The following is a 21,119-nucleotide window of genomic DNA, read 5'->3' on the forward strand; positions in this document are numbered from 1 at the left end:
TAAGCCAAATAGAAGTACAAACATTTAACATATAAAGGACTGAAAAGCACTGGTCAGAATGCTATCACCTATAAAGTGTTATTTTACTATTAGTATCTATGGAATGAATTTTAGAAGTTGCATTGTTAATGTTTCTGGAAAAATTAAAGAATTTATTTAGAAGAGGAAAGGAGTTGGGCATTTACTACTTTAAATGAAGCACAAAATGCATGTCAGCTGTTTTCATTACACAATTTGTCACCAACATACATCTGTATTCATGTCGCAGCTATGATATGTATGTTAGGGGATGTCCACCAACTGGATTGGAACAGCTTCATCTTAACCAATTAACAGATGAATCTATTATGGTCACTTTCAACAGTTACCGAGATAAAATACTTAGGGTTGTATAAGTATTTCGGGGTTGTAATTGTGCCAGTGGAACAATGGGACATCCATTTTTGCTCCTCCTTTATGCACCCCACCACCCACAGCTGATTTTCCAGGTTTCACAGGGGGCAGAGACAGTTCTGTCATACTCACAGAAGTCCTTTGCACCAGCAGAGCTGCAACACTGTATACGGTCCTATTCTCATTTGAACAGGCAAATAATTTAGAAATTAAGTTTTCAAGATGCATAGTTCGAGGTTTGAAAAATATATATTAATTGTGGAAACTATCTGTGATGTACACACTTTGTAGGAGACCACTTTCCATTTTAAATCCAGTTACATCTCATACTTCCATCCAAGCAGCAGTTAATATGCAAGAGAGGTCACAGGGTTCAGTTAAGTGTTGCACTTAATCTGATTGCTGGTGAATGTAACACAGTGTGTGCATTTTAAAGCACAGTTCTTCATAAATTCCAGAACCCACAAGTTCAATATTTGAGTCCCAAATCTGCTTCAAATGAAGGTTAATATTTGAGTGGACATGTTGGCTTAGTACTTCAGGACACTGTTCTGCTTAAGCGTTGTATGCTAACATAACTACAGACTTCTTTTTAAAAAAATAAAATGTAAATAAAAATGCCCAAACTTTTTTGTAGATAATGAAAAATATTTTAAAGCCATCTTTTAAAACATTGCAATGATCTGTTCAGCAAAACCTGTTTAAAGTTGAATGTTAACGTGACAGAAAATGAGTGACAGCATTACCCAAGGGTTTTATTTTTCATAAAGAAGTAATAGTATGCTTTGCTCAATTTTTGCAGGGGGGTGTTACTTGGAAAACAGCATGGATGAAGAGGCTTAACCCCCTCTCCTCCATGGATAGTATCATTTTAAGAAGGATCACGGATCACCTGCTGTTATATCGTGTTGCATCCTTAAAGTGCAAGGACAGGGACTACAAAAAGATTATTCTAAAATATAATCCAGGCTGGAAGATACTTGTTACTTTCTTCTTCTAGCCTTTCATCAGCATTCCCATCTGGGCACTGCAAAACAGAAGCATTAACTAAGACTCCTCCCCACTGGGAGAAAAATATGCATATAGACTAATTTACTTGATTGTTCAATGCAGCATGCATTTGCCATGTTAACCCCATTTTTTAAAAAAGTAACGAGCTGTGTCATCACACAGTATCAAGGGAGACAAGCTGGAACAAAGTATATATTGTTAGAAACACTTCACCTGTGACCAGAAGTTCCAACACCTTACTCCATAAATAATGACAGTTACAACCACTTGACTCAAGCCATAAATACCACAGCAGTATTGCACTTTGCAATTCAAGATAAGTCCAGGTTCATTTCCACCCACCCTCAATTCACTACTTGGCCACTGGAATCCTAGATCTGGGGTAGAGAATCCATTATTCTCCAAGTGTTGTTGAACTCCAGTTCTCATCAGCCTCACCCAGCACGGTCAACTGTCAGGGATGACAGATGTAGCCCATCAACATCTGGAAGGCCACAGGTTCCCCAGCCCTGTACTAGATCATATAAAATAGATGAGATAAATGCAATACTTGTATTGTTGATTTATGACAGATTTATTGTTTTATATACACCACTTAAACATTCTGATTAAGTGGTTTATACGTTTTTCTAAATAAAAGTCTAGAATTGCAGCAACTCAGGTAAAATTAATCATCCTTATTCTAGGGAAAGCATTGCAAATGCATTGGAGCACCTAAGAAATGGTTCTATAAAAGATTCACTCAAATATTTGCTGAATAATAGAAATTTTAACCAAATCTGGTATAATTAACTATAGGTGCAATGCTATATATCTGGGAACAAACCACACTGAACTGAACCAGTTTCCAAGACAACATGCTTAAGCAAGTGAACTTGGTTTAACTTCAAGATCACCTATGAAATCTGAATATATGGTAAGAGTCAAGATAAAAGCCCAATGTGAGATTAAATATAGAGCAACCCTACATCACTATATGACTGATGCATATGAATGCATATGAATACCAAGCTATGTTAACATTACATCCATACTGCATTATCTTTCTTTCCATGTCTTAGCAAGTTCAATAGCAGTGGGCGAGTCTCATGCTAAGAAGTAACATATTGAAGGAATAAAGCATATCCAAAAAGCTTGCCAAAAGACAGGGGAAGGTAGTTTATGTCAGAAACTGAATTAGACAAAGATCTACTGAAGAGGCATACCGAGCACAAGCCAGAAGTACATTATCTTGCCCTCCCACAGACACTGTTGTACCCCATTCTTTCAGGTATAAAAATAAATGTGCCTCTCCTCTCTACTAATGCAAAACTTTTAAGCATGCCAGATAGACTGCACTATTCTGGTGTTTCCCCCCTTTAATACTGAGGACTCGGTGACTAGATACATTTAATAGAAATACATCAGAAATACATCATTAATTCATTTAGTCTGAAAGCTTATTCTGCAAGAATTGCAAATGAATGCTAAGCAGGCACATATTTTTTACGTTCCTCATTTCTCATTCAGAGCAGATCCTCATAACATCCTTGACTGATTTTACACTTTATATTTTAAACATATTAATTATATTAAGCGTCATACACTAAAAATAATAAATTGGGTTAGAATCCAAAGGGAAATGTGTGCTCATGAGTACTGCGCACACAATCTGGAGTTCAGGTTTCTAGTTTTGCTGCACCAGTTTTCATGGCTGCAGAAAAGAGCTGATTTCTAAAATTAATGCAAACATCTTTCCTCCCTACAATGCTACAAATCTTGGTGATTTTACAAAAACCATGAAGAACTTGTCCAACAAAATACTGGATAGTATTTTTGTTTTGCTGCACCAGGAAAGCCTGCTGGAATTAAAAGTTTAGCTAGTGTTTCTAAGTTAAAATCTGATATTCCTAATAGACACAAGTTACAGTCTGAACAGACATGCATAGGATTGAACTGTATGTGATATAAAGAAAGCTAAACTGGTTTCACTTCTCTAACTATGCTCAATTGATTGCACATTCCAATTTATTTTTAACAGCAACTTATAATGACATTTGCATCTTCAAAAAGTGGCTTGTCATGCATAATGAAAGCTTGTGGTACAATTGTTTCCCACACATGCTGGGTATGTGGAACCTAACTGCTTGGATCCAATTCAGTTCACATCAACAGACCCTAACCAAGAAGTTACTATGGCACTGAATATTCAGAAGCTAGACAAATAAACAAAAATGTCCTAATATACTTGAATCAGAGTTCGTATTTTTATTCAGCCATCATTTGTGATCTTAGGAAGCCATTCTTAGTTTCAGCTTCCCATCTGCAAAGCAGAAACATTAAACTCTCAAATGACTGGTGCAAAGTTAAGCAATATGTGTACTAAGTATACTGCAACAGTTATATGAGTCATGTAAGTGTAAGCCCATTAAACAAGTTTTAGAGAATGGGAGCCCACTGTGCATTGCAGAAGCCTTGCACATGGGATCCCAGCAGCAAGAGAAAGCAAGTGTGAGATCCAGTATCATGCAGTGTTGGACTAGGATCCAGAAGCCCAGGATTCAATTTCCCACTCAGCCATGAAGTTCACTGTCTGTCCTTGGGCCAGTCACTGTCTCTCAGTCTAGTCTATTTCACTGGGTTCTTGCGAGGATAAAATGGGAAGGGGGAGAACCACTTTGAGCTCTTCAGATAAAAGAAAGAATATAAATATAAGAAACAAATAACTGCAAGCTAAGGAAAGTAGCCTTCAAGCAAAGAATACAATCATCATGATAAGCATCCAAAGAAATGTGGTAGCAAAGTCTATTTAAGAGTTTTTAACACAATATTTTGCAGCAGATTCATATTTACCATCACAATAAGTCAAACCTACTGTCACAGAATCAATATACCCCAGGGTTTGGGGGATGAAAGCCATTACTACTTCAGGCTTGGTATTTATCAAGCAGCAGGACACCCATTAGCAACTTGCAGCATTCTAGTCCCTTGACATTATCAGTTAGAGGTCTGCCCTTTATATGCACCAATAACTTCAACAGAACATTTCTACACCTATTCTTTTCATTATACAATATTAAAATTGTATGGACACCTCCAACTAGGACAGTCAATTGATCCTGACCTCAGGTGCTTACATTCACTGCCCTTTAATTTTTTGGCTTCATTAGCAAAAACTACAAAGCAGCTAAATAAATCTCTAGAGAGCACCGTTTACAAAATGCTTTAAAATTGTTATTGTTGTACTGTATATCAAAACATCTCAAGTTCCAAGAAGAAAAAGCTCCAACGAAGGAAATTTAGGACACAATTTTTGCAGCTTGATTAAGCTTCCCACTGTTTCCCAGTCTGCTAGAAACCTTAGTTATGGATCAATATGTTTTATAGATATCAGCAAGTTTACTCATGTTTACAACATTTGGCATCCTATCCTCCTCTTTATTACTTGAATTAGTATATTCTGTCACTACAAATGAAATCTTCACATTAATAGTGTAATAGCATTCACATTTTAGCATTTGTTTTTATTTGCAAACCAACACATTTGGGTACATTTTATTCAAATCACCAACACTAGTAATGGTATTATGCAAGCTGTATTTAAACACTGACCTGGGTCGCTTCAGACAAGATTTTGTAGCTAATTAGGTTTATCCACATTTATATACCTGTGTTTAGTATGCATGGAACAAAGCTATTTCTAAGAAATTTTGGGAGCTCTTGTTTCAAAGTATCTAATTGAGAAGATCCATTTTTACCAATTAGACCCCTGTAAAAGCTTCTTTTGTACCTACAGAAATGGAATTTAAAGATAAATGGATTTTCAGATTCTCATTGAGACATACTGCATAATTGAGATATACACTGCTGTCCAAAGCCAGCTGATCTTTAAATAACTGTAGGCTCAGGAAGCAAGACAGGAAACAATGGCATACAGTTGGAGCTTTGAGAACATAAACTACATGAATTTCTTTAGTAAATCATAGAATTATAGAGTTGGAAGGGGCGCTGAGGATCATCTAGTCCACCCCCACCCCCCGCATTGCAGGCATACACATACAGGGACTGAATCAGACCAAACATGTATATGCTTAAGTACTGACACACGTGCGCGCGCGCGCGCACACACACACACACACACACACGACATAGCAAAGATAATCAGATACTGGGGACAAACCAATTACCGTATTTTTTGCACCATAACACTCACTTTTTTCCTCCTAGAAAGTAAGGGGAAATGTCTGTGCGTGTTATGGAGCGAATGCCTACGGATGGCGGGGGATCTGCTGCAGTCGTGAGCAGAGGACCCATGGTTCCCCTTCCTTCCCTCCTCCGTGGTTTGCTTTGAAACAGCAAAGCGGGAGAAGAGCCGCTGAGTGGGGAGGAGAGAGGGACAGAGAGCCTGCTTGCTTTAAAGGAGCAAAGTGGGAGAGGAGAGGAGCCGCTTACACGGGTCACCCCAAATTCACCAGCAGATCACATAGCATGTCCATGGCTACAGCTTGCACCAAAAAAATCACGCACCCACTGTTGCCTGGGGCCGCAGTGGTGCAAAAACGTGGTTACAAAGCATGGATCCACATGGATCCTCAGGATTTTTGCATTGGGCTACCCCAAACTCACCGTCAGATCACATGTCTGTGGCCACAGCATGAACCACAAAAATCATACACCCACTGTTTCGTTTAGAATATTTTTTTCTTGTTTTCCTCCTCTAAAAACTACATGCGTGTTATGGTCGGGTGCGTGTTATAGAGCGAAAAATACGGTATGTTTATCAGAGGTATACTATCTTTGAACATGGAGCTTGTCCCTTACCTACCATGAATGTTCCTAATCTTTAACCTAGTAGCCAGTCATTATTAAGAAAGATCTTCAAGTTTCTCCAACAGTTCAGCTGAAAAGAAATAGTTTTTTATGATGAATAGTTAGATGAGTCTTTTCAGCTATTAGAGATGCTGCTATAAAAGCTACACATGCAATTTCTCACATGGATCATATAGGTTACTTGTTTGAACAATTAGAATTCTAACTCAAAATTAGATTTAAAAAATGTTTAAAGCACAGTTATAATTTGGCATCAAAAAGGAGTCACCAAAATAAAATTAACAATATGAGGAGAGTGTGCTTATATTTAGATTTAAGACTTTAAGTGCTATAAAAATGATGAGACAGAAATTAGCACCATGTATATAATAAACATATGTCAAATGAGCAAGTTAATGTGTTATGCTACTGAGAAATGTTACTTTTGATTACTTGAGTATCCTGTTCTCTTCAGTCAACATGGCAACATGGAATAGTACCCAAAAAATGAATTCTGCAGTAAATGAAGTCAAAGTTTGTCATGTTGCTGTTATTGTGAATATGAAAATGAAAAATATTCAGTTATCCATTCCATGTCAGTTCTTATCTTCTGAAACCATGTTTAGTAAAACTCACATTCTAATAGATTTGTTTACTATACCAAAATATAAATGATTGTAAGAACTTTGCTTTTCAGTATTTCTAACAGTCAGAGAAATATTCTAACAAAATGCCACCCAAACAGGTGGTGAAAAACCATAGTTTTATTTTTGACCTCAGGTCTAAGAAATCAGCAACTCTACATGTAAAAAGAGCTGGTCATTAAGAGTTCACAAGAACTAATACCACTATAAATTTGTAAAGATTAGCTTTACATCTTCAGGTAGGCAGCATACTACAGATCATCTTTGTTCATTTATAGAATATAAAAATGAAACTAAACAGTAAGTTCAAATCAACCATTAAGGAATTTCTCTGGAACTAAATACAATATAATAAAGCACATGCTTCAAGACTGCACATTAAACTGGATAGAGCAATGCAAGTTCCAAAAACATAAAAAGTTTGATTATCTAATAGGAGGTATGTGTGTGTTACAAATATTCAGATTTTTAAATGAAGAATTGAGGGCCACTGAAAAAATTGTTTATGCAGTCTAGTCACCCACACAAATTATAGTTTATTATGAGAGTATAAAGCAAAACTATTTGATCTAACACACCAAAATGGTTAAAAAGGAATGTACTATTAAATATGAATTTTATTCTACAATAAAAAAAAATCAGCTGGATATGCCAAATGCAGAGATATACAACTCTTTGTTCACGAAGTTAAGAAAAAAGCAGTTACCCAAATGTCATTGATAAAAGTTTAATGTAGACTTGCTTATAAAAATGTGGGGGGGGGGGAGGGTATCGAATTTACACCATACAATTGAGCTTCCTGGCTCTACAGACTATTAACTACAGGATGGCTGTGTCAAAATCCAAAATTTAACTTCAGAGATGTCTGCATGAAAGGAAAAGGAAAGCGAAAAACTTTTGCAGGAATCTAGATGCTTGACCTAGTTCTTAAAGCTAATTATAAAATCCTCTTTCATACTGGTCCAGATTTCAAGAATTTCTTCTTCTAGCAGAACTGTCAAAATAAAAGAAATATTTATGAGTTATATGCATATAATATCACCAGTGAGAGAAAGCAAATGAAGATCCTACATTTTGTTCACATTCTTAACAAGCATGGTAGCATAACTTTCATTCACCCATTTCCACCCCCAAAGTGTCAACACTGATCAGCAGAAAGTACATGAAAACCCTAATTGCTAGGGTGTTATATGTGGAAAAAACCCTACAGATTGTGCTGATGTTCCAATGGTGCGTGTGTCACTTCCACCCATCTAACTTGAAAAGTTAAGCTAGTAAAAATACAGGGGGGTGGGGTGAAAGCATAAAACATGGGGTGTGTACATTCCTTCCCAATCCATATGAAATCCCACCAAAGCAGTGCAATTTACTTCTGAGTGAACAAACTTGAGATGCAGCTTCAAACTTACTTGAGAGTAAGTCCTATTGAAACCAATGGGACTTCTCAGTAAACATGTATAAGATCAGACTCTTATTTCTAGCTTTCTGCTGTTCTCTCTACCAGGGTGCCTCTTTACCTCTCAAGCAGAGGTAGGCGGCCCTGTTTAGGGAAGTTTTAAATGTTTGATGCTGTATTGTTTTTGATATTCGTTTGGAAACTGCCCAGATTGGCTGGGGAAACCCAGCCAGATGGGCGGGGTATAAATAATAATTTTGTTGTTGTTGTTGTTGTTGTTGTTATATAAGCAATTCAATGTTGCCCAGGGCATGGGATGATTTCTGGGTTAATATAGGCCCCCTTCTACAGTCCTACCCCACCTGGTGGCCATTTTATTACAGATTTCAGCATCCCTTTTCCAACAGAGGCCAGTGAGGCCACTGAGACCATATGACTGGGCAATGGATTGGCATCTGAAGCCTCTCTCTTTTTACATCTAGACTGCAACACTGTTAGCTCATAAATAAAGACACATACCCAGAATGAGAAAAATACAGTTCTTTAAAAAATCAGGTAATATAACAGAAATTGTTACATAAACAAAACAAGACTTTTTTTTTACCTTCCATCTGTTTCCACATTCATTACACACAACAAATGTTGTCATAGGTTCATCAGCACTTCGAGTTTGAACCTAAAAGGGGAGAAAAGAACTCCAAGCATAAACTGACTAATATTATGCTACACAATTTGTTTATGCATTACTGCTTCTGCATATTTATTTGGAAACCAGACTCACTGTGTTCAATACGGCTTGCTTACTTTCTGTATGTGCGTTAAGACCGCAGTCCAATTCTCATTTTTAACCCAATATTTACCTGTGAGTAAAGACTAAGAGGGTGGAATAGAGGGACAATCTCCCTCTTCAACTTCTTTGCCCATCTCTTTTCTCACCCACTCCATTTGTCATTCTCTTCTTCTACTCAGTGCCCTAATATATAATTTCCCACCCTCTATTCATCTTTTGATAGCTGGAAGCAGATGGCACTGTTTTCTTGCAGAAGCTCCTTTTGAGTGACACATCTTATTTGCCCCAATGTAGGTGGAGAAGGAGTAACGAGCTAAAGGGCCACTGAAAGAACAAGAAGCAAAAACGGTATGCTATAGTATACCCCAGCCTTAGGTAGAAATGGGAAGGCCTGAAAAAAAACCCCGGAAAAATTGGGGGGGGGGGACACACACCATTTTTTCCGGTTTTTTCCAAAGCTGAAAAGAATAGTTTGATATAGTTTGAATATTCCACACACTTTTTTTCCCAATTTTTCCTGAGAAAAACGGCTTTGGGGAAAAGCCTGCCCCCCCCTTTCTGTTTTTCTTCCAGGCCTTCCAGCTTTCACACTTTGGAGCTCCCTGCCAACTGACACCAGGCAGGTGTTCTCACTATACTCTTTCCGGCAACTGCGCAGAACATTTTTGTTAGGGCCAGCCCATCTGAACACATAGAAGCTGCATGCGATTTACTTCCTTTTAACCAGTGCTGACTTTCATCATCGTTTGAATACTCTTAAATACTCTTTTAATACTCTTGAATACTCTTTTAATACTCTTGAATACTCTTGAATACTCTTGAATACTCTTTTAACTGTGTTTTATCAATCATTTTAATGTTCTGTTGTATATTTTTGTAAACTATTTAGAAGCTCTCTTACCATCATGCAGTTTATAATATATACCGTATTTTTTGCACCATAACACTCATTTTTTTCCTCCTAGAAAGTAAGGGGAAATGTCTGTGCGTGTTATGGAGGGAATGCCTACGGGTGGCGGGAGGGATCTGCTGCAGTCGTGAGCAGAGGACCCATGGTTCCCCTTCCTTCCCTCCTCCGTGGCTCGCTTTGAAACAGCAAAGCGGGAGAAGAGCCGCTGAGTGGGGAGGAGAGAGGGACAGAGAGCCTGCTTCTTTAAAGGAGCAAAGCTCCTTCTTTAAAGGAGTAAGCGGCTCCTGTCCGGTTGGTTCCTTTAAAGCAAGCAGGCTCTCTGTCCCTCTCTCCCCCCCCCCACTCAGCTCGCTACATAGCAGCAAAGTTTTTCAGCTCGCTAAGCCGGGGATGAGCGGGGAGGACGGAGAAAAGCAGAGCCTGCTTGCTTTAAAGGAGCAAAGTGGGAAAGGAGAGGAGCCTTCTCCCCTTATACCCCTCTTCTTCATTATTAGCAGCATCCTTCTCCACCCACCCCAGGCGTAAACCCTACACAAATCAAGAGTGGAGTCTCTAAGATGGTTGGATGGCACCTAGTATGCCTCCTTCCGGTAACTCCTGCAGCCCAGCTGGTGCCAAATGTATTGCTCTGCCTCACAAATCAGTGAAGCCGCAAGAGGTGTCTTCTTGTCTGGACAGCCCAGGACCTCCATATACACTGCCCAAGCTTGTGCCCCGGAGAGGTCTTTTTGGTGCTGTTAATGCTGTGGTTTGACCTCACCCCCGGAGATGTACTCAACAAAAAATTGATGCCAAAAATTATGGAAGTCTGGCCAATGGTGAGAACTGAAAGGAAGTGCAGTCTAACAACATCTGAACAATATGTCCTATCCTTGTATTAGAGGGACCAACAATTTTCAAGCAGCTTTTGAGAGCAAAGGAGGTGGATGGGTAAGGGGAAGATGAAAAGGCCTAATGCATAGCAAGCAACTAAGGCACAGTGAGCGTCTCTACCTAAAATAATACCCTCTTGCTTACCTTGACTGATTTCTACTTCCCTCAGCTACTTGATGTATTCAGCTACCCACCCACAAACTAGCCCCCAAGGATTCTACTATTCATATTCCATCTTAATGTGAACAGCACTTCATACTCCAAGGCCCAGGCCGCTCCACATATCCATAATATCTCGACCATTTATACTTAAAAAATTAAGTAAACCAGTTCCAGTAAAACTGAAGCACCAGACAACAGACACTCTGAGTCACACATTTCTACAAAAAAAAAAATCCTGACAGCAGATTATGAGGAGCCTTAGCTGCTTCTACTATTTAACTATTTCAAAAGGATCTAAAAAAATTAATAATTTGTAAGGATAACAAAAGTACCACCTGTAAACACTTATACATTTATGGCTACAACCAAAATATCTAGATTTACTGCTGTTACTCCAAAACAATTGGATGCTCTCAAGTCCATTCAAACCTTGACCATCATACACTCATGTTGTTATTTACCCAAGTACATACACAGCCTCCACTGTCTAACCACAATCGGCACTGCTTTCACTGCTCAGATAGGGAATCTTTCATAAGCAAGTCCTGTTGATGGTGAATGTGGTGAGGCTATGAAGGCTAAATGTTGGAGAATATCACTTGCCATACCTGGGTGTAAGTACAATTCTTCTTTTTACATTTGCCACATGTAAAGAGATCGGTCGGAGTTCCTCCTGTTTTAGCCATTTGATGCTCTCTTATGGCTTCTTTGGTAAGATTTTTTCTCATCTCTTTCAGTTCATCACTTGCCATCTCCTGTGGTAAGGATACACAGAGAGATGATGAAATAGGCTTTAATTTTTTATTTTGTACTTACAACTTTCAAATACAAATTAAAGGTTAGTTATTGTGTAGTGTGTGGTATCCAACAATGTCTGTCTGCTGATGGAAGGAATCTGCCATAAGAAAGGAGGGAGGCAATTTTTGGCTCCCTGTGCCCCATCTGGAGTGCTCAGCTCCATAAGAATTATCCTATATGTTGCACAAGATCACAAGATTCCATTTTGCCTCCCATGTTTTGGGAGCACCAATATGCAGTTGCTAGGACCGAACCGATAGTGTATAATTTTGGAATGGTGCCATTGTTATGCAGATGGCATTCAACCTCATTCTTCATCTTTAAAAAATCCATAAAGAGACATGGTACATCTGAGCAAGTGCTTAGCTGCTGTTAGAGGGTGGATTAGGGGGGACAGATAATAATAATAATAATAATAATAATAATAATAATAATCATCATCATCATCATCATCATCATCATCATCATCATCATCATCATTATTATTTATATCCCGCCCTCCCCAGCCGAAGCCGGGCTCAGGGCGTCTAACAACAATAAATTTAATCCAGACTGCACACAGGTAGTTGCTAGTGGATCTTACTACTTCAGGGAGGATTTAACCCATTTGGAGAGAACTAAAAACATACTTTTACATTAAAGCTTTCCGGAAGATAAGCCACACATAAAAGACAACGTTCCTTTGCCTACTCAATCCCAACATGCAGACAGTATAGCTAAGGTTTTGTATTCAAACAGCACTGTTTGCTGCTAACATTTTTAATACATCAAAGTATATTGTTTCCAAAATATCCAGCTCTTAGTTGAATGGAATTACACTCAAATCTTAACCATGAAAATCAAAGAATGAGCTACTTACCTCTGCTGTCATTTTAGCAAACCTGTCAGGAGGTATATTCCCACATAAAACATTTTTCCTTAGATTAGGATTCTTAGTGTCCTTAAGATTTGCTATCCTGCTGCGTACCCTATTTTTGTATTTCATGTCTGTATTTTTTAGTTCTTGAAATATGGGTGCTTATGAGTTAAGGACAACACTTAGGAATAGCACAACACTGCACTCAATTCTTTTATGAACATTTAACCAAAGCTAGCCCTACATCTACATCTGTTCTTTTCTTTGAACTGACAAGAGCTTCCTAAAAATACAATACTGGCCTGCTGAGACTGAAGATGAATGTTAGACCACATGGCGAATATAATCTTAGTCCAGGAATGTAATCTTAGCACAGCAAAATTTACCACAAATCTGCAGATACTAGGCAAAGGTTCGAAGGATGTTTCTGTACAGCTGCTTCACTGAAATGAATGAAATTTGCAGAAGGCGAGTGCTTGGCAAACTGCACCCTTTACGAAGTCACAACTATGGAATGCCCTGCCTGGCACCTAATTACAGTGGTACCCCGCAAGACGAATGCCTTGCAAGACGGAAAACCCGCAAGACGAAAGGGTTTTCTGTTTTGGAGGCGCTTTGCAAGACGAATTTCCCTATGGACTTGCTTCGCAAGACGAAAGCCCATAGGGAAATCTCCGGGGACCTGTTTTAAATTGCTGGCGGTTGGGAGCAAAGACTTTCGCCCACAGCCGGCCTTCAGAAGAGGTCCTGGACCTCTTCTGAAGGCCGGCGGGGGGCAAAAGTCTTTGCTCCCCCCCCCCGCCTGCCTTCCCGGGACAGCGGAGACTTCTCCGCTGCCCCGGGCGATCTTAAAATGCTGGCGGTCGGGAGCGAACGCTTCGCTCCCGACCCCCAGCATTTTAAAATCTCCCCGGGACAGCAGAGACTTCTCTGTCTGCTGTCCCGGGGAGATTTTAAAATGCTGGGGGTCGGCAGCAAACGCTTCGCTCCCGACCCCCAGCATTTTAAAATCTCCCCGGGACAGCAGAGACTTCTCTGCTGTTCCGGGCGATCTTAAAATGCTGGCGGGCGGGAGCGAAGCGTTCGCTGCCGACCCCCAGCATTTTAAAATCTCCCCGGGACAGCGGAGGCTTCGCTCCCGCCAGCATTTTAAAATCGCCCCGGGACAGCAGGGGCTTTTAAAATGCTGGCGGTCGGCAGCAAAGCCCTCCTGTCCCCGGAGCTTGCGGGGCGGGAGGTGGGAAGAAGGGCTTTTCTTCCCACTGCCAGCCTTCAGAACAGCCTTCTGAAGGCTGGCAGTGGGAAGAAAAGCCCTTGTTCCCCCCCCCCCCAGCCTTCAGAAGAGGTCGGGGGACAGACTGTCCCCGGACCTGGTCTGAAGGCGGTTTCCCTAGGAACGCATTAATTGATTTTCAATGCATTCCTATGGGAAACCGTGCTTCGCAAGACGAAAAACTCGCAAGAAGAAAAAACTCGCGGAACGAATTAATTTCGTCTTGCGAGGCACCACTGTAATGTTATTTAGTAGCAGGCAAAATCCTTTCTGATCTCTCATACCTTTTAAGGTTTTTAACAGCAATTATTTTAAATTTCTTAATTCTGCATTCCTTTAGTTTTTTATGTGTTGCTATTCTCTTGTTTGCTGCTTGATAATCGGCTTTAGCAGCATTTTATAATTGCTTAATGTTTGTATATTTGTTTTTGTGCATCTTATAGTGTTTTTAATGTATCTATTTTTCCTTTTGCCAGTGCCTAGAGAACACATGCCATTTGGCATTTACAGTGGTGCCCCGCAAGACGAATGCCTCGCAAGACGAAAAACCCGCTAGACGAAAGGGTTTTCCGTTTTTCGATGCGCTTCGCAAGACGAATTTCCCTATGGGCTTGCTTCGCAAGACGAAAACATCTTGCGAGTCTTGCGATTTTTTTCGCTTCCCCCCCTTTTTCTAAGCCGCTAAGCCGCTAATAGCCTTTTAGCCGCTAAGCCGCTAAGCCTTTAATAACCGCTAAACCGCTAATAGCGCTAATCCGCTAATAGGGTTGCTTCGCAAGACGAAAAAAACGCTAGGCGAAGAGACTCGCGGAACGGATTATTTTCGTCTTGCGAGCTCCACTGTATTAAGTATAATATATAAAATTTCATTTTAATATGTTCATTTTTTTATGCTGTGTTATCTTTAGGCTTTATATAATGCTTTGTAAAATTAAAAAGGAGAGGTCATTGTTCCAGCAGGGTTTTACTCAATAGTATAAAAACTGACATAGGAGTTGGCTAACATAGTTAACTATATTGCCTTCTGCATTCAAGGTGGCTCATAAAAAGAATTATTAATTATCAATTAACAATAAAGACAATCACAAACAATCAGAGGCACCTGTGGAGCACAAAAGTCAAAATATTTTAAAAGGAAGCCAAGAGTTAGCATCAGCCTAGTGAACCAAAATAGATGGTAAAAAACTGATTGGACAGATAAGGATATCTTCTTCAATCTGAGAACCCAGCTCTTCCTCATCAGCACCAATAGCAATATAATCATCTGAAAGAGAAAGTGAGTTGTATGACTATTAATATGTATTAAAACATTTATTCAACACATTTCTCTAGCACCTTTATCAAAATTTCTTCTAGAACACTTAATGTGATTCTTTTGTCCCATCTTTGTGCCTACTGTCTAACACAGTAAGTGCAATAAGAGATGCTTTGTGATGCTGCATTCACATCAGCCATTTTGTGAACTCTTATTTGAGTTAATGAACAACTCTCAGGTTGTTAATTGGACCTGGTGACTTCTTAATTTTAAATTTAGCAACCTCTACACCTCTCTAGGTCCTCAGATGCTCTTCCTCCAAAAAGCAGATCATACATGCTCATCTGTCCAATATCCTTGAGTGAAAACAAAATTTATTCAGATTCTCTTTAATCTTCCCAACTAGAAAACTTCACTCCTTTGTTGTCAAGTGTTTGAGCAGCCTTCCTTGATAGGATCCTGCTGATAATATATTTTCTTGTGCAACACTTCAATTAGAAACAGTCCTTCTGTAGCTGAATGCAACTTCAGCTTGTGAAGAGAAGCTTTGGATCAACTATGAGATCAGTCTGCAGAAGAGGATGAGTGAAGGGGGACTTTCCCACCCCTCCTTGCCCTGCCAACCCCAACAGCCTATCCCCCAAAAGCCTCCAGCTCTGAGAAGATGCCTCTGCCTGCTCTTCTGTGATTTCTGCCTTTTCCTCTCAGTCTCCTCCATCATAGCCCAACCTATTAATAAAAATTCCCAAGCGGTTTCAGGAGGTTCTGGAGTCTGGCAGGGAGAGGCAAGAAAATTACTCTTTCCCCATCTCCTTTCTGTGGGTGGATCTCTAGACCCAACTCATAAAACTTCAGAATTAAGCATTCCTAACACAGGGTGAAACCACAGCAATCAAAGAAGGCTCTCTGAGAAGAATACAATATCATATGAAGGCTTGTCACAAAGAGCATTACTTGCTTCCAATGGACATATATACTAGGGGTTAGTTATATTCATCTATCAAAAAACTACCTCACCACTCACACTGCAAAATAGCCTTACAACTACAATTGCAAGTAACACTAGAGAGGAAATGTCAAGCAGGATGACCTGCAAAGGTGGTAGTACAATCCTTACCTCCTGTTTTGAGAGCCGCCGCTAACATTTCTCGGCATTTCATCCGTACAGAATCTGATGTGCTTGGAGCTCGAGGAAAGGAGGTAATAAATGATTCTGAGGAAGCATTAGCTTCTTCTTTCTTACTGCTTGAGTTGCTGCTGCAACTGCTAAACAAAGAAAAATATTTCTGCAATGTAACTGGTCATTGGTCAGTTTCTCTTTCTCTCTTTATTTAAGTATTATTATTGATTAAAGCTGTTTTCATTATATGCCAAAAATATAAAGAGAAAAAAGAGGAAAGGGGGAAAATATTAAATATTAAAATGTAAATAGTAATAACAAAGTAAATAATAAAAACCATCACTGTACAGAGTTGCATCTAAAATATGAAACAGAGGTTGGGGCATAGCTACCGTATTTTTCGCCCTATAGGACGCACCGGCCCATAGGACGCACCTATTTTTTGAGGGGGGAAATCAAAGGAAAAAATTTGATTTCCCCCCAGGATTGCGCAGCCATCCCCAAGCTAGAAGAGGGAGACGGAGCACTTCGTCTCCCTCTTCTGCCTTCAGGGACAGCCTCCCAAGCCTCTGTGGGGCAGCGCACTGCGCTGCCCAGCAGAGGCTTTGCGCAACCATCCCAAGCTAGAAGAGGGAGATGGAGTGCTCCGTCTCCCTCTTCTGCCTTCAGGGACAGCTTGGCCCGCTATCCCCCGAGCTTGTGGGGCTGGCGAAGGGAGAAGCAGGCTTGCTTCTCCCCCCGCCAGCCTCCAGATCAGGTCAGGGAATAGCGGGATGGCGGCGCTCCGCCATCCCCCTATCCCCCGAGCTTGTGGGGCTGGCGGGGGGGAGAAGCAGGCTTGCTTCTCCCACCCCCAGCCTCCAGATCAGGTTGGGGAATAGCGGGATGGCGGAGCGCCGCCATCCCGCTATTCCCCGACCTGATCTGGAGGTTGTGGGGCTGGCGGGGGGGGGGGGAGAAGCAGGCTTGCTTCTCCCACCCCCAGCCTCCAGATCAGGTTGGGGAATAGCGGGATGGCGGAGCGCCGCCATCCCGCTATTCCCCGACCTGATCTGGAGGTTGTGGGGCTGGCGGGGGGGAGAAGCAGGCTTGCTTCTCCCACCCCCAGCCTCCAGATCAGGTCGGGGAATAGCGGGATGGCGGAGCGCTGCCATCCCGCTATTCCCCGACCTGATCTGGAGGTTGTGGGGCTGGCAGGGGGGAGAAGCAGGCTTGCTTCTCCCACCCCCAGCCTCCAGATCAGGTCGGGGAATAGCGGGGTGGCGGCTCTGCGCCTCCCCGCTGTCCCCAGCTTTTGGGTGCAGGCTGCTGCCCGCAAGCCTTGCGAGCCCGCGGGACATCCCGCCGGGCTTGCAAGACTTGGGATAGCTTCCTGAAGCCTGGAGAGCGAGAGGGGTCGGTGCGCACGGACCCCTCTCGCTCTCCAGGCTTCAGCGAAAGCCTGCATTCGCCCCATAGGACGCACCCAGATTTCCCCTTCATTTTTGGAGGGGAAAAAGTGCGTCTTATAGGGCGAAAAATACGGTAAGTACAGATACCAATAAAATAAAATAAAAATAAAAATGCAGTATTACATAAAGCAATTATTAAGGCAGTTTCATTACCAATCACCCTTTAGCACTAATTATATGCAAGCCAAAATATTAGAAATGGCTTACATATTTTTATACTCTAATCTGAATAGAAATAAGAGGCGGCATTTGACACAGTTCCACAGAAAATCTTATTTTTTAAGGCCTCAATCAACCTTGTTAAAAGTTAAGTAATGGCTGTGTTTTGACTTATCATGAATGAGCAGTATGCTAGTATACTCACGTTCGCTCCTCTCCTCCCTGGCACAAGCAACTAACACAAGCCTTGGCTTAGCATCAGTTTAAATCATTGCTCATGGCTTGTTTCTCTCCAAAGCACAACTTGAAGGCAAATATCAATTTGGGCGTCCCAATCACTAGTATTGGTTCAGATGGATAGGCCAAGGCTTATGGTTTGTTGATCTTGCTCATGCTAGAAGAGGAGTGCAGCAGGAGTGCTTCAGCAGCAACTGGTTATTTACCATGTCACCTGTGTTAAGTCACAAATAAAAATGAAAGACAGCACTACCTAACATCTGAGGTGTTCTAGTTTGACCTACTGAAAAGAAAATGACACCAAACAGACACACAAATTATAGCTGACATAACTGCAAATAACATTGCTAGACTCCACTGCACTCACACAAGTAGCAGAAAAGTGACTAGATGTATTCATTTTGGAATTTATGCTGTTTTAAATTATAGCACAAGACAAAATCTACATTATTAGCTGTGTTCCAATACAAACTCCCACAGTTCTCATAGTTGCTGTGTCAAATATCAAGATATTATACAGTGGTGCCTCGCAAGACGAAATTAATCCGTTCCGCGAGTCTCTTTGTCTAGCGGTTTTTTCGTCTTGCGAAGCAACCCTATTAGCGGCTTAGCGCTATTAGCGGTTTAGTGGCTATTAAAGGCTTAGCGGCTATTAAAGGCTTAGCGGATTAGCGGCTTAGAAAAAGGGGGGGGAGCGAAAAAAATCGGAACACTCGCAAGACGTTTTCGTCTTGCAAAGCAAGCCCATAGGGAAAATCGTCTTGCGAAGCAGCTCAAAAACGGAAAACCTTTCGTCTAGCGGGTTTTCCGTCTTGCAAGGCATTCGTCTTGCGGGGCACCACTGTATTGTGTAATTCTAATGCAAGAAGTAAACTAAGGTATAAACAGGGTAGGGTCTGTGGCAGCCCTTACCTACCTGGTGCTCTCTAAATTTTATGGGCTACATCACCCATCAGTGCCAACCAGCATGGCCACACTAGCTAGGGCTGATGCAATCTGGAGGACATCAGTTTGGTGAAGAATGGCCTATAGTCAGTTCATAACCTTTGCTATATGGCACAGGATTTTTGTTTTCCCTAGTATTAAATGCATCTGCAAAATACATGGAAAAACAAATCCCCCTCTCACAATGAATTTCTGTTATTTGAGACTCCCAGAAAGCATTGTTAACCCTCAGGATGGCTCCCTTTCTGGAGCAAACAGGCAGAGTCAACATCTTCAATTGCTTTTCCACAGGAAGGCTTGCTCTACTCCCTCAGACCAGAGAAAACACTACCCTTCCACTCCTTACTAGAATATAAATTATACTCTTGAGTGACAATAAAACTACAATAAAAAAGATAAAGAACAAAAGGGGGGCATTGGAAACGTCCCAAGAGGCACTCTCCACCACTCTCATATGTGTAGTGAGGCAGAACCCCTGAAAAGTTCCATGTACTGGTCCTGAAAGAAAGAGAAGGGTAGAATGCCCTTTGGGAGTCCCAGAAAAGAGCAAGTCCCGGTAAGAAAATTTCTGTTTTCTCTTCTGATTCCTGGAGGGCATTCCTCAATCCTGGGATGTAACAGTGTGATAATATTTCAGGATGATCTTTCTTGCAGACCAGCACCTTACTGTACTATGACTTTTTGCACAACCCCGCCTATCAAAGACTGTCTGCAAATACATATCTTATAATGCTTTCTAAATGTATTATAGTTGTTGTCTTACAGACATTTTTAATGAGAAAATTACCCTGGAATGTTGCTAATGCAGACACCCTCACCAAGAGTGCACTGTGAAAGCGGAAAGTTCCAAGGATGAACTTCTGAATTGTGACATGGCCTCTCTAATGCATGTGTCTAAACCTGCCCTGGAGCTGGGTCTATTTCCCCTGTCTTTTGTAAGGGAATTTGACATTAGATTAGGCATAAGAAGCTCTGTCTGAGACAGATGGATAAGCCCATTTGATTGCCTAGGAGACCTTCACTCAGTTCATAAATCTGGGGAGAAGATCCCTTCCCAGTGAGATCAGGAAAGGAGTGGTGAGGTACTCACCCACTCTATTTCACATTGCCTGTCTGTCTGGTGCCAAAAACATGCTGTGCAGGGTGGGCTCTTCCAGGCCTTCCCATTTCATCTCACTTGGCACTGCTTGGTTGTGAGGAATAGTGCTGATAGGCTCATCTTCCAGGCATTTGAGTGTCTGACTGAGTGGTCATGCTTTGTCCCCTACCTGCCTGATATGAAAGTGGAGGGAGTTAGGACAAAACATGAATACCTGCTGTGGCACCATGGTGCCATTTCCTGTAGCTGCAGCATTCTCAGCAGCTGTGGCAGAGCTGTGGCTCATTGGTGACACTACTTCTTGCAGTAAAAGTTCCTCTGGAAACCACCAGCCTAGCAATGTGCTCCCTGTGACCATATGGTTTCCAGAGCTCCCTTTCTAATACATGCCGGTCAAAGATGGGAAGGTGGAAAGGGGGTGCAAGAACTTGAGAAACCAAAAATGTATGAAGGTTGGGTTTTTAGGAGCTCTAACTTAACCCAACCACTCTGCTCACTAGGAGGCAAGGCAGTCCATTTCCTTGAATAAGCACAGAAGATGCTGACCCTGACCAACTGCTTCTTTTCTACCACCAACACCAAAGATGGAAGACATACCTTTCTTCTCTTGCTTCAGGACTGTTTTGTGATGAAGAAGCTGCTTCTTTTTTCTTTTCTTCAGAATCCTTATCATTTGCTGGTCCATCTGAAATATATATTTATAAATATATATATACACAGACAATATGTATCATTTATAGAGCAAAGTGTAAGTACTTAATATATATTATCTCAGTAATTCATTCAACTACCCTACAAGCTAAGTCACCTAAAGCACAGAAAGTGAGGTTCCAAAATAAAGAAATAGTGGGTAGTTTAATAAAGTTTCTATATCAGTAAAGTACTTTCTTGTAAGAGCAAGTATGCACTTTATTGGATAGCCCACAAATGTCAAAACCTCAAATCACTGTGAAGGTTTG

General features: G+C 41.1%; 1 protein-coding gene across 1 annotated transcript in view; it reads right to left on the reverse strand.

Moving 5' to 3' along the window:
- Positions 1 to 7,549: 7,549 nt before the first annotated feature.
- Positions 7,550 to 21,119, reverse strand: part of TCEA1 (transcription elongation factor A1) — a 33,269-nt gene continuing 19,699 nt past the window's right edge. The window contains 7 exon segments of the mRNA XM_081205087.1: positions 7,550 to 7,830; positions 8,837 to 8,908; positions 11,576 to 11,722; positions 12,625 to 12,765; positions 15,091 to 15,158; positions 16,267 to 16,412; positions 20,758 to 20,845. Of these exon segments, the coding sequence (XP_081061213.1) occupies positions 7,822 to 7,830; positions 8,837 to 8,908; positions 11,576 to 11,722; positions 12,625 to 12,765; positions 15,091 to 15,158; positions 16,267 to 16,412; positions 20,758 to 20,845 (671 nt within the window). The 3' untranslated portion in view covers positions 7,550 to 7,821.

This window comes from Podarcis bocagei (assembly GCF_964188305.1).
Source record: "Podarcis bocagei genome assembly, chromosome: 8".
Classification (NCBI taxonomy): domain Eukaryota; kingdom Metazoa; phylum Chordata; class Lepidosauria; order Squamata; family Lacertidae; genus Podarcis; species Podarcis bocagei.